This window comes from Penaeus vannamei, chromosome 15 (genome assembly GCF_042767895.1).
Source record: "Penaeus vannamei isolate JL-2024 chromosome 15, ASM4276789v1, whole genome shotgun sequence".
NCBI classification, from domain to species: domain Eukaryota; kingdom Metazoa; phylum Arthropoda; class Malacostraca; order Decapoda; family Penaeidae; genus Penaeus; species Penaeus vannamei.
Genome location: NC_091563.1, coordinates 39,831,401 through 39,846,400, shown reverse-complemented (window position 1 = coordinate 39,846,400; position 15,000 = coordinate 39,831,401). Strand labels below are relative to the sequence as shown.

The 15,000-nt window shown below is 42.7% G+C and overlaps 1 protein-coding gene across 1 annotated transcript in view; it reads right to left on the bottom strand.

Annotated features, from left to right (window-relative positions):
• Positions 1 to 15,000, bottom strand: part of sgl (UDP-glucose 6-dehydrogenase sgl) — a 36,799-nt gene that overhangs the window by 12,618 nt on the left and 9,181 nt on the right. The window contains exons 4-10 of the mRNA XM_027369503.2: positions 6,559 to 6,723; positions 5,768 to 5,965; positions 4,844 to 4,991; positions 4,472 to 4,598; positions 4,074 to 4,245; positions 3,725 to 3,880; positions 2,922 to 3,078 (exon numbers count right to left, since the gene is read on the bottom strand). Coding sequence (XP_027225304.1) covers positions 2,922 to 3,078; positions 3,725 to 3,880; positions 4,074 to 4,245; positions 4,472 to 4,598; positions 4,844 to 4,991; positions 5,768 to 5,965; positions 6,559 to 6,723 — 1,123 coding nt within the window. The remainder of the gene's footprint in view (positions 1 to 2,921; positions 3,079 to 3,724; positions 3,881 to 4,073; positions 4,246 to 4,471; positions 4,599 to 4,843; positions 4,992 to 5,767; positions 5,966 to 6,558; positions 6,724 to 15,000) is intronic.

The window sequence follows — 15,000 nt, the reverse complement described above, 5'->3', positions numbered from 1 at the left end:
ACACAAAAGATCCAGCTATCAAGAAGAAAATGCCTGCAAGCCAAATAAAGAAGGGTAATGATATGGTATATGTTGAAAACAAATGACATGGATGAAAAATGAGGCTTTATGATTCCATAGTGTGATCTTTTTACATTTTGGTATTAATCATAAAATGGTAATGAATGAAAATGAAGTAGTTAAAATATGTAGGTGATATTTCTACAAGAAAAGAAAAAAATGGTCCCAAAATATCCCATGAATCACAAATTCCTTTAAAAACATTAAATTCACACCCGTACCCCCCCCCCCCCACAGTTATCCTTTCCTTCAACAATATACTAGGCAAATTAATTGAAATCTGGAAAGAATGTCATGGTAAATATTAAAACGAAACTACAAATGAATAGCCTTATATAGCCCAATAGCAAAGTACAGGTACTCGTAAATATAGAGAAACATAAGGCTTAATGGCTGATATAAGATATTCAGAGCCTAAGGATGACTATAACCTTAGTTTCCATCAAAACTACCATGGGCAATATGAGATACCCAAGATGAGCCCAGACGGCCAAAATGAAGTAAGATATGTCATACCTTCTGAAATACAACACAAATGAGCTTGTTGAGGTATCTAGTTTATGTTATAGAGATAAACACTTGTCAAAAATATCAAATGTGTACTGCAAATACAGACTATGTATCACAGAAAAATGATCCAAAAGGTACAGGCTGGGTCAAACAAATTCACAATGGAGCACTCCTATTTAAGCAGCACTGGTTCACTCCATCGAGCAAGACACCCAAGATACTACAGAATATCAGAACATATCAGAAACAGGACATGTGGACTATTCAATGACTAAGAAAATTGGCCTAGATCAGACAAAGATTTACTATAAAATTCTGTACTTGCCATAGCCATTGGTAATGACTTACTAATTAGTTTACTTTATTGAGGTCACAATCACTGCTGCATTGCATACTACCATGTCTTTACAGTTAAGTACACAAAGTCATGGCTAAGGGCAAGTGCAGAACTAGTGCAGTAAAAATATTGTAACGTCATTTGCTTGTTTGTTTTTCAATAAGAAAAATGGTATTTCTATGTGCATGACAAAGCATTTGATATGGATATAAAGGCACTTTCAGCACAGCTGTATTTAAACTAGTGACAATTGCTTCAACATAGAACCATCTATTTGTCATGTAACAAGAAAGTGAAAGATTTGATTAACTGCAAAGAATATGCCCATAAGAAAATAATGGCATGGAGCAAAAGAAGAGATGCTGGTATAAGCAAAGATTTACTGCCTCTGCACAGAAGCACAAGAAATCAGTGATGGTCACTCTTAATTTGTATGGTATCAAAAGAGACCCTTCTGCACATACGCATCCAAATCAAGACATGTCCCATCCAGAAGAATAGCATCATGACCCTCCGAATGTGAAGAGGCATTCTCTCATGCCTTGTTTCAGCCGAGATGATTTCCCTTACACTGAAGACTGTCTGCTAAAGGACCCAAAACACCCAAATGATGGCCCAAGTAGAAAGTTTGTAGCAAAGAATAGTCAAAATAAAATCTTCATGGACACTTTGCTGAATATATGTGATCACAATGGTTAGTTTTATACGCCTGCAAACAGTTGCTACTACTCTAACTGTGCAGGATGGTAAGTACTATGTAGATTGCTGTAATCAGTTTCCAAAAATTACATAAAAGTTTCAATCAATGACTCATATATGTTACATAAAATGCAACAAAGTAGATGCAATTTCAACTGCAGAACTCAACAAGGTTTATGTTGAAATATTAGATGTGACCAAGAAACACGTGTTATATAGACCGTTTCAGTACTTTGGTAAAGTACATGTTCTAAATCATGTTCCTGCTTGTGGTAATGATATTGTACTGAAAATGTGTGGCAATAAGAAACTAAAGATGGCATTGCAGTCAATAGAAAAAGATGATGATGAAAATTATACACCTGAAGTACACTAGTCCCCCTTGTACAGGAAGTTTCCGATATGACGGTCATATAATAATCCATTCACTTCATGATTAGTTTTGCAAAGTATTATCTGCATGTTGTCATATATATCACCCTGAGGATGTGCATTGTGATGTTTATTCTGTCCAGTTGGAAACAAATTCATAATACCATGATATCTTTCAAAATAAATCCATCTGAAACCCAATGTCTGTATACAAAAAGGATCAGAAATAATTCCTTCTAGATTTCTATCAAAGTCTGAAGTATATCTGGTAATTGTTTAGAATCCTTGGAACATTGACTTGTACGTAAAAAGAAAGTCATCTGTGGGTAATAAAAATTGAGAGTACCCTTTCTTAAATACCTCTAATTACCTTGTGAAGTTTTGAAGGCAATTAAGTTTAAAAGCATCTATTGGCTCTAGGTATTGCAAATTAACTTTAAAAGATTAAGTCTCACGTCTCTGTCCACCACATATTCATACGACTAAAATTGGTGAAGATTTATGCAGGAAGAAGACCTCTATCGTAACCCCACTTTTAATCATACAAACGAACCATCTTTTCTACAAATGTTGAAGTCAGTATGGCATACTGAAGTCATCCATATGCCTGTATGAATCTTCCAAATAAATACTAAATACATGTGCTTTTACAGGTCATTAGTATTCACAGAAAAACATGCATGTGCATTACTAAAAAATCTACAAAACTTTCAAGCAATCAAACAAAACACTTTCAAACATGCAGGACTATATAAATACAACTACAACTACTAATCATATAAAAAAGTTGCAGTACGAGATTTACAGCATAAATAAATATGATCTGAATATCATATAGATAATCAAATGAGAGCATCACTGTCAAAGAAAGAAAAATAGATTTTTTAAGGCACAGTAGGATTACTGCCATGATCAAAAACACCACTAATCTATAGATCCCCACCAGAAGCTCTCAGAAGAGCATTGCGGGCAAATCTCTTTCCGACTGTTTCAGTGTGGAAGCCCAGTTTGATCAAGGCAGAGTGGTCCAACATTTTACGTCCGTCAAAGATGAATGCTGGTCGTTTCATTGAGTCCAACATCTTCTTGTAGTCAAAATTCTGGAAAGTAAGAAATCATCTATCAGAACTCAAGCCCACATCTTTTATAAACATATAAAATAAAAAAATCAGTGATATGTGCATATGTCAAAACACACACACACACACACACACACACACACACACACACACACACACACACACACACACACACACACACACACACACACACACACACACACACACACACACAATCTCACACACACACACACAATCTCACACACACACACACACACACACACACACACACACACACACACACACACACACACACACACACACACACACACACACACACACACACACACACAATCCCAATCCCAATCACACACACACACACAATCACGCAACAATATCTAAAATATAAGCTCTCATCATGCAAAATGTCAACACCTCAACAGAGTCGTGCCAAGAACCATCACAATAGTGCAATACCGCCAAAAAAAGAGCTACCCATAAATCTAATAAAGTGTGCAATACTTTGTATATTAGCTTTATGCATACATCACAGCATATATATTCAAACATTCAAATGGATCTTAACACATATATTCAAAAAGTCAAACAATTTAAATTGATTATCTAGGAGGATATCAAACTAAAACATATATTTCCAGAGACTGAAATATATGCCCTTTCAACAAACCTTAAATTCATCCCAATCAGTAAGAACAACAATAGCATGGGCATCTTTAGCTGCTTCATATGGGTCAGAGTAGGTACTGAACAGCGTCTGCACACGTTCTGGGTCATCTGTTACACTTGAGCTTGTTAAGTCATGTTCAATTTGTTTTGGCTCAACCTAAAAGAAAAGAAAAATGTAAGAGATACGTAGTACAAGTATATAGATAAAGTACACATATATATTCACACTCACAAAGGTGTACATAGGAGTGCAGAGTATATACACTTATATACATATTCATAAACATGTTTATCATGTAAAAATAACGCATTTCAAAATCTTATAAACACTTCCATTGAGATAAGTTCACCTTAGGATCATAAATGTTAAGTCTGGCCCCTTCTTCTAGCAGGTGGGAACAGACATAAATGGCTGGACTCTCTCTCGTGTCGCCTGTGTTTTTCTTGAAGGCAAACCCAAACACAGCCAGTGTTTTATCCGTCACTGTGTTAAATAGACATTCTACAATTCTCTTGGCAAATCTGTAATGCAAAAATAGATATCATAAATCATCACTTACTATTACCTTCACCAGTGATATACCTAAGCAAATACATTTCTGTAACAATACTAAAGCTAAAACCATATGTATATATACTATATCTCTCTATCTATCCACCTACATAACCCTTTCTATATATTTTTGCAATTTACATACACAGACATATATTTTCTACCACCTGTTTCTTAAACATCCATACAACTTACCTAGTTCTTTGATATTCATTCATATCTGTGACCTGCTGCCAGTACATAGCCACTTCTGGTAAGTTAAGGCACTCAGCAATATACACAAGATTCAGCAAATCCTTCTGGAAACAGCTACCTCCAAATCCTGTTTGAAAAATAACATGTTACTTTAGGATCAGCATCAAGAAGATCTGTATTTTTTTGTTAATTAAGAGAATATGATGCAAGCAGATAATCAAAGAAAAAAATAGTGTTCTCCATACTGAAAAATCAAGTTATCTACATATCCATCCGGCATACTTCCTTATTTTCATTTCATAAAAAGAACAAATTTCTTATTACGTAAAGCAGTATTATGCATATATATACATCAGAAGGAGAAGAACTTACCAACAGATGCCTGAAGAAAGTTGGGTCCAATTCGAGAATCTAGACCCACAGCTGCAGCTACTTGGGATACATCAGCACCCGTTGCTTCACATACCGCCGAGATGGCATTGATGCTGGATACACGCTGAGCCAGGAATGCATTTGATGCCTACAAAACAATAAAACTTGTAGTTTGATGCATATCTTTGTCTTTCAGAAGAAGCTACAGAAGATAGATTTAGCATAAGAAAAGTTGACATTTTATTTAACTAATCAAAAAACTATCCATTTTCCTACCTCCAAAAATATGCTATTTCTTTTTAAACAATACGCATAACAAAGCAAACCTACAACACATTGCTACAGGAAGACAGCACTTTAATAATGATATTGTATTTATAATAATCGGGTAATTGAGTTACAACTAACATGAGATGGATTAAAATAGTGATGGTCTCCAGGTTTTTGGCGTTCCATCAAAGGTATAGTAGACACTTTCATTATTGTTTATATACCTTTACTTGAACTAGACCTCTTCATATACTCATCGTATTTTTTCAATACTCTCTCCCTTCTTTCCTGCATCACTCCTCTCTCTTTCTCTCTTCTTCCATCTCTTCCTCCCTCCTTCCCTCCCTATCCAAATCAATCCCTTATCTTCTATTTGTCTCTTATCTCCTATCTATCACCTAGCTTCTATTTACCCTCTGTCTCCTATTCATCTCCCATCTCCCATCCATCTCTATCTCTTTATGCATATCCTCTCTCTTATTCATCTCCCATCTCCTATCTCTACATCCCATCTCCTCATTCACTATTTCTTTTCCGTTTTTTATCTCCCATCTCCTATCCCTTCATCCCATCTCCTCACTCACTATTTCTTTATACCTATCTCACTATCTTGCACACTCAAACACCCAAATACTCATGCACCTAACAGCATACCAATTTCGAAAGTTCTGATGACCAAGTGCTGGTGGTGACAATCTTCTCCTTCGGAACCCAGTGTGTGTATATCCACATCAGTTCCGCAACAGCTTCATCTCCCCCAGCAGATTCCTCTCCGCCAATGAGCACACGATCAGGGTACAGAAGGTTTGTAACAGCTGTCCCCTCTGCTAAAAATTCTGGATTGGACAATACCTGGAAATAAATATTATCATATATTACATACTGCATTCTCACTATATGATACATAGTCAGACTTCTAGAGGACAGGCATACACTCAGTCCAGCATTTCCCTGTCTGTTCTTGCTTTTATTTCAATTCCTTTGCACTAATAATATATTGAAAATGCTGCCGGCTACATGTACTATCCGCTATAGCTTTGTTTGGTAAATTTTGTGTGCACATATAGGGTTCCACAAGCGCTCAGCCACCAAGGAGTCAATTAGTAGGCTCACATGACCTAACATGACCTCCTTGAGTTTTGGGGTAAACTTTCTTTCTAAAGATATAAATATCTATGCTGCTGTTATCATCATTGCCATTATGATTATTGTAATAATAATAATGCTAATAGCTAAGAAACTAAATAAATAAATAAATCTTTCTGAAAATCAATGAAAAAGATAAACTGGTGAGATAGGTACAACAATTTATTGACTAATTGGTGACTAAGTACCTGTGGAATCACCTCTGTTTAAACACAATTAATCAACTAAAATGACAGAGGACATGTCATGCCTTTTCGACCTCCAGCATCAGTGCATTAAATAGAGTGAAAATGACCCACCTGGAATGAAACATCTGGCCTTGTATTGGCACTGAGAATATGGGAGATGGACTCCGCTGCACGAACTGGTACTGTCGACTTTTCCACGACGATCTTGTGTCCCTCTGCTACTTCGGCAATTTTTCTTGCGCACGCCTCAACAAATTTCAGATCAGCTGCACGACCCTGGAAATACAAATTTCTCTAATGAAATGCAAACTATATGGCAATTTTCTATACTTACTCTTACCCAATCAGTAAAATAATAAATTTCTGTGTTTAACAAATTTCAATGATATTCTCTTTCTATTACATACATACATGCATGCACAGTGCACATGAAAATACAGACCTATATGCATAAACACACACACACACACACACACATGCGCGCGCACATGCACACACATGCGAGCGCACACACACACACACACATATATACATACATACACACACACATGCACATACATATAAACACATATATACATGCATGCATACATACATACATACACATACACACAAACACACACACAAACATATACACACACACACATACATATAAACACATACATACATGCGTGCATACATACATACATACATACACACAAACATACACACACACACACATGTACACACACACACATACAAGCATGCATACATACATACACACACACAGACATATATGTATACACACACCATACACACACACAATTACAATGCACATAAACACACACACACATAAACATTTACACACACACACACACACACACACACATGCACACACACACACACACACACACACACACACACACACACACACACACACACACACACACACACACACACACACACACACACACACACACACACAGTTATTCAAGCCAAACTATAAAACAAAACAAAAATTGATGTTTTATGACGAAAGCCAAGCTTAACCATAAAAAACGGAAGCAGAAAATCAACCATAATAGAGTGAACAAAACAACTGAAAAATAGCCAAGGGTGAGATGACAATGGAACACGTGTGGAATCTTGAACAGGTGCTGAATCTCTATTCTCTAGCAGGTGTTAGGAAACTCAATAGATTTAACGGTTTGGATGGAACTTTCCTGTTGGGAAATAAGTCCAGTGGAAACACATTCTTTATTTAGTTTGTGGTTTTGCTATTTACATCGTAAACGGAAACAGACTTATCAGGTGAAAAAAACAAGCGCATATACACATAGGCATACACATGCAGGCACATACAGACACAGAAACTCGCACAAACCCACGCACGCATGCACGTATAAGCTCTCGCGCACACACGCACACATATATATATACATATACGCACACATACATATACATATACGCACACATATATATACATATACGCACACATATATACATATACGCACACATATATACATATACGCACACATATATATACATATACATATATATGTACTCTGTCTGTCCGTCCGTCTACCTCCATCCCCCTCCCTCCCTCCCCCCACCAGGACTGCCCCTCCACCGTTTTCATCACCACACACCTGTAGTTTTGCCGCCTGCTCATCTTCGGCAGCACAGCCACACCTACAGACATCAGGTGTTACACCTCGCACCACACCTCTTCCACGACTTCACATTCTCACACAACCAAAAACGAAACTTTCGTTACCTAAACCGAATCCCCCATTACCTGAACAAGATTTCTATTAACGTTTTTATTTACTATTCTCATTTTCCTTTCCATTTCCAGACAAGGGTTGTGAGGCTTACGTGAGAAAGAAGAGGGTATTTCGACGTGTTAAGTGAACTCATACTCATCAAATTGATCAATGAGTCACCCAGGTTCCCAATATCTATTTTTTTCATCTTAATTTACTCACGATTTTCAGACGAGGATTGCGAGGTTCGCGTGAGAAAGACGAGGACGCCCCGACACGTTAAGCGAGCTCATACCCATCAGCCACCAAATTGATCGTGAGTCACCCAGGCGAGGATGACGACAACACCTTGACGAGTGACACCATGGGAACCTCTTCCTACCCTGCAATAATACCTCGAGACAAACAAACACACACGCACCGGCCATGGCTCTGAAGGTATGCTGGGAATTCGCACCGCTTCCAAAAAGGTCGTGGGTGCTGTTTGGAAATCAGTGGAAGGAGTGAGGGAAAAGGGTAAAATGTATCGCTATGTATCTCAATCATCTTGCACCTACATGATACATGGAAATAACTGGAAGGAGCGAAGGAAAAGGGAAAAAATGTATCGCTATGTGTCTCAAGCATCCTGCACCTACATGATACACGGAGATCACAGGAAGGAGCGAAGGTAAAGGGGAAAATGTATCGCTATGTATCCCAAGCATCCTGCACCTCCATGACACAGGCCCGACACATGAAACTGACATGAAACACGACCAACTAAACAGCCGGTTCACACCAGGCTTGAACGTCAACACCTGTCGTGGCGACTTGAGACAGACGGTGTCAGTTTTTGGGCTAAATTTTCGTCTGCAATGTTGCGAGAGCAAGATTAGAAGACAAATGCGGAGAAAAAAACTTCTCCCTTTCATTCGTTTTTTTTTTTTCTTTTCTTCCCTATGATATTATTTTCACTATAAGTTGGGCCGTCAGTCAGTCACCCAAGTTCGCTCGCTCTCTCTCTCTCTCTCTCTCAGTTCTGTCTGTCTGTCTATTTATATATCAATCTGTCTGCCTGCCTGCCTGATTCTTCCCTCCCTCCCCCCACTCTCTCTCTCTCTCTCTCTCTCTCTCTCTCTCTCTCTCTCTATATATATATATATATATATATATATATATATTATATATATATATATATATATATCTCACACACACACACACAAACATGTTAACTTTTTCCCTTCCCCCTTATCTCCACCCCGCTTAATTGCGTCCATCCTCCCTCAATCAAGGTAATTAACGGGACTAATGACCATTTCTACCTGACCTTTCCTGCTCAGGTACAAGTTCACTCTTACAGGCCCCCTCATCCCCCCACCCCCCTCCGCCCCGTACCAATCTCCATTATCATTTATCCTAATCCAGTGGTAATTATCTTTTCCTACTGATGTCTTCTCTATTATCCCCATATCAGTGGCACCCTGCTGACATCTGCTGACTCCAAGGTGCTGCTGTATCGGGGTCCGATTCGACAACTGTTGACCCCGCGGTGCCATGGTATCGGGGTCCGGCTTGACACCTGCTGACCCCGAGGCGCTACTGTATCGGGCTCCGGGATGACACCTGCTGACCCAACTGTACCCTCATTACATCGGGGTCCACGTCGAAAGCTGCTGACCCCACGATGCCGCTATATCGGGGCTCTAGGATCGACACGTGGCGTTGGTGGCTGACGTGTCGCGTCAATATTTGCGTCGTGACGTCCTGACCTCGTGACGTGGATGCAGACGCCGGCAGGAGTGGCGAAGGCAGCGCGGAATAACGTTAAACAAAATACAAAAGGCATCCGCGCCCTGAGGGGTTCCCAGACCACGTCCCACAATGCACTTACTCCTTGTTTTGTCTATTTAAACCTCCATCCATAACATGAGCACCGACAGAGTCACGAAGGTACCGACGATTATTATAAGAACAAAAAGCATAAATGAACAAAAAGCGTAAATGAACAAACTATCTAACAACCGCCTTTGGCCAGAGAACAACCCTTAGGAACCGCATTCCCTCCTCTGTGCATTCCCCCTTTTTAGAGACGACATCGCCGCAGAGGAAAATCGACCTTGGGGAGCGAGGCTGGAAGTCCTGACGCCGACGAGGTGTGAGTGACCTTCCCTGGACGCCGGAGGGCACGGAGGCGTTGGGGGGGGGGGGGGAGGTGACCTTGAGGGAGGGTAGCCGGACGGTCCACCACTGAAGGGCTACCCCGGGCCAAGCACACGGAAAGGAGGGGGGAGGAGGGGGAGGTGAGGAAGGAGGAGGAGAGGGGTAGGTTGAGGGAGAAGAAGGAGGAGAAGGGGGAGGGGGAGGAAGGAAGAGAGGGAGGATAGGGAAAATGCAAGGAAGGGGGCAAGGAGGGGAGGGGGAGACTGGAAGGAAGGGAGAAGGAGGGAAGAGAGGAGGGGGAGGGAGAATGGGAAGAAGGAGGAAGGAGAGAAAGAGAGGAGGGGAAGAGATTAGGGGGAGGGGGAAGGAGAGGAAGAGAGGAGGAGAAGGGGGAGGAGGGGGCGGGGGAGAATGGGAGGAAGGGGAAAAAAGGGGGAAGAAAGGGGAGGAAGCGAAGAAGGAGGGGTAGGAGGGGTCTGCCAGTCTATTAAGATCCATTCCTCCCCACGCAATCTATTGGAAACCCGACCTTGTCGACATTCCCGGTGAGGCGGTGTGTATACCCTCGCGCATGTTGGTCTTTTCCATGTTGCTGTGGTATTTTCCCCTGCGTTTCCCTTGACTTTTCTTCTTCTCCTTCTCCTCCCCCTTTCTTCTCCTTCTTCTTCTTCTCTTCCCCCCTCTTCCTTCTTCTCCTTCTCCTTCTCCTTCTCCTTCTCCTTCTCCTTCTCCTTCTCCTTCTCCTTCTTCTTCTTCTTCTTCTTCTTCTTCTTCTTCTTCTTCTTCTTCTTCTTCTTCTTCTTCTTCTTCTCCTCCTCCTCCTCCTCCTCCTCCTTCTTCTCCTCCTCCTTCTTCTCCTCTTCCTTCTTCTCCTCTTCCTTCTCCTTCTCCTTCTCCTTCCCCTCCTCCCCCTCTTCCTTCTTCTTCTCCTTCTTCTTCTTCTTCTCCTTCTTCTTCTTCTTCTCCTCCTCCTACTCTTCCTCCTCCTCCTCCTCCTTTTGATGCCAAGATGCTAAGCAAGTAACGCGGGGAAAGAGAGAGGGGGAGGGGGTGGGAGGGTGAAGGTGGGGGAGGGAGGGGGTGGGAAAGGGAAGGTGGGGGAGGGAGGGGCGGGGGGCGATGCAGGAGGAGGGAGAGGAAATGCCTCACGCAGCCTCAGGCGCCTGGAAGTCATGGCCAAGGATGCTTGAAAGGGAAAGGATGGGGTCGGGACGGCGGCGTCGACCTTCGGGATCTCACGCTCGGCAAATATGTTTTTCTTTCCGTCTTTTTTTTCTCTCTCTCTCTCTTCTTTTTTTTCATGTGTTTGCCTGCCTTTCAGATCCCCTGCTTGCGTCTGCTTCCCTGCCTTCTAAATTTCCTTCCATTGTGCTTGTCTTCCAGATTTTCTGCTTGTCTGCCTCCTTGCCTTCAAGTTTTCCTGTCTGCCACACTGTTTACCTTCCGGATTCATGTTTAAATGCCTGCCTACTTTTAAGCCTTTGTCTGCTTTTCTAAATTCCCTGATTGCCTGCTTGCCTTTCTGTCTGCCTGCCAGATTTCCTGCTTCTCAGCCAGCCTGCCTTATACACCTCCTCAACCTACCTGCCTTCTACACTTCCTCAACCTGCCTGCCTTCTACACCTCCTCAACCTACCTGCCTTCTACACTTCCTCGACCTGCCTGCCTTCTACACTTCCTCGACCTGCCTGCCTTCTACACTTCCTCGACCTGCCTGCCTTCTACCCCTCCTCGACCTACCTGCCTGCCTTCCAAATCCTACGCTCGCCTCCCTACCTTCCATCCACTGTTCTTGCCTGCCTGCATGCCTGCTTCCCACCCTCCCTCCCTCCCTCGCCACTCCGCCCCTCCCGCCAGCTCATCTGCCTGCCCGCCTTCACCTTTGCCTTCTCAGTGACCAAACCCTTTCAATTTCTCTCCACGTCCCCCTCCACGTCGCCCTCCATGTTCCCCACCAGATCCCCCTCCAGGTCCACTTCCATATCTCCCTCCATGCCCCCCTCCACGTCCCCCTTCATGTCCCTCTCCAGGTCCCCCTCCAGGTCCCCTTCCACGTCCCCATCCATATCCCCCTCCACGTCCTCCTCCACGTCCCCCTCCAGGTCCCCCTCCAGGTCCCCCTCCAGGGCGCACCTTACGCTCCCTCTCGCGGCCGCCTCGCCAACCCTCGAGGGGGAGGTGACGTGGCGGCGTCGGACAGTGCACTCGGTCTCTCGCGCAAAAAAAAAAGAAAAAAGAAAAAAATTGTTATGATAACTCTTGGTCATTCCTTCCTGTGAGCGATTAATGTAACTGTGTGTGTGTGTGTGTGTGTGTGTGTGTGTGTGTGTGTGTGTGTGTGTGTGTGTGTGTGTGTGTGTGTGTGTGTGTGTGTGTGTGTGTGTGTGTGTGTGTGTGTGTGTGTGTGTGTGTGTGTGTGTGTGTGTGGGTCCCAAAAAAAAAAAAGGGGGAGTGGTAGGTGCTAGCCCTGACCGGTAAGATGTGGAAGAGGAAGAAGCGTGAAGGAGTGGGTGGGAAAAGGAGAGAGAGAGAGAGAGAGAGAGAGAGAGAGAGAGAGAGAGAGAGAGAGAGAGAGACAGAGAGAGAGAGAGAGAGAGAGAGAGAGAGAGAGAGAGAGAGAGGGAGGGGAGAGGGAGAGAGGGAGGGGGTAGAGAGAGGGAGAGGGAGAGAGAGAGAGGGAGGGAGAGAGAGAGAGGGAGAGAGAGAGAGAGAGAGAGGGAGAGAGAGAGAGAGAGAGAGAGAGAGAGAGAGAGAGAGAGAGAGAGAGAGAGAGAGAGGGGGGGGAGAGAGAGGGGGGGAGAGAGAGAGAGAGAGAGGGAGGGAGAGGGAGAGGGAGAGGGAGAGAGGGAGAGGGAGGGAGGGGAGACAGGGAGAGGGGAGAGGGAGAGGGAGAGGGAGAGGGAGGGAGGGAGAGGGATAGAGAGAGAGAGAGAGAGAGAGAGAGAGTGAGAGAGAGGGGAGAGGGAGAGGGAGAGGGAGGGAGGGAGGGAGGGAGAGAGGAGGGAGGGAGAGAGAGAGAGAGAGGGAGAGAGAGAGAGAAGAGAAAAGGAGAGAGAGAGAGAGAGAGAGAGAGAGAGAGAGAGGAGAGAGAGAGAGAGAGAGAGAGTGGGGAGAGAGAGAAAGAGGGAGAGAGAGAGGGAGATAGGAGAGAGAGCAGAGGGAGACCGGGAGAGGGACGAGAGGGAGAGGGTGAGGGAGAGTGGGAGACCAAGGAGAGTAGAGAGTGGGGAGGGAGAGGGAGAGAGAAGGAGAGGGAGAGAGAGAGAAGAGAGAAGAGAGAAGAGAGAAGAGAGAAGAGAGAAGAGAGAAACAGAGACAGACAGACAAAGACAAAGATGGGTAAAACAAAGGTAAGGAAGGAGGAGACCAAAGAGTAGAAGAACGAACTATTAGGACACGACAGAAAATAAAAACTATAAAAAAAGGAATAAAACAAGAAGAAGCGCAAGAACAAAAGGGCTGAATGAGAGGACACACTCCACGCCGTCTACAAACAGGTGCCTCGGAGACCGACGGCGCTGCTGCAACAACGCCACCTACAAACCACGCCAACCTAGCCCTCCTACGGCCGCGAGTTGCGTCACCCGGCCAGCCCCGAACCGCGGGACAGCTGAGCACGTCTTTCGGGAGTCGCTCGGCCATCAGCGAGGGGGGGGGGGAGTAAAAGCGATTCACTAAATGACGACTCAACGCCAAGAAAGCATTGTTTATCTTTTTCTTTGTTTGTTTGTTTGTTTGTGTGATAGCGATTCAACGCCAAGAAAGCATTGTTATTGTTTATTTTATTTCCCGGTATTTTTCTTTTTGTTTGTTTGTTTGTATAATAACGACTCAACGCCAGCAACGCATTGTTATTGTTTATTTTGTTTCCCGGTATTTTTCTTTTTGTTTGTTTGTTTGTATGATAACGATTCAACGCCGGCAAAGCATTATTATTGTTTATTTTGTTTCCCGATCTTTTTCTTTATGTTTGTTTGTTTGTATGATAACGATTCAACGCCAGCAAAGCATTGTTATTGTTTATTTTGTTTCCCGGTATTTTTCTTTTTGTTTGTTTGTTTGTATGATAACGATTCAACGCCAGCAAAGCATTGTTATTGTTTATTTTGTTTCCCGGTGTTTTTCTTTTTGTTTGTTTGTTTGTAAGATAGCGATTCAACGCCGGCAAAGCATTATTATTGTTTATTTTGTTTCCCGATATTTTTATTTTTGTTCTTGTAATAACGTTTCAACGCCAACAAAGCATATTATTGTTTATTCTGCTTCCTTTTTTTTGTCTTTGTTTGTTTGTATAATAACGATTCAACGACAGCAACGCATTATTATTGTTTATTGTTTCCGGATATTTTCTCTTTCTGTTTCTTTGTTTGTTCTGATTCTCTGGGTATTTATAGTGGTGGCTCTCGTACATTTTCTATTTTCTATTTTTTCTTCCGCTTTTTACCGCCTTCTCCGTTTTCTCTTTTGAGTTCTCGAGTTGCTATCTCTCTCCTTTAATGGCTGTTCCGTTTTCTTTCATGGCGTCTGATTTTTTTCCTCCTTTTTATTTTCCTTCCTTAAGCTTACTCTCTTCACTCTTTAGTCTCCTCCTCCCTTGCCTTTCGTTTTATCATAGTTTGATATTTTGTCTCTGTGTCTCTGTCTCTGTCTCTCTTTCTCTCTCTCTTAC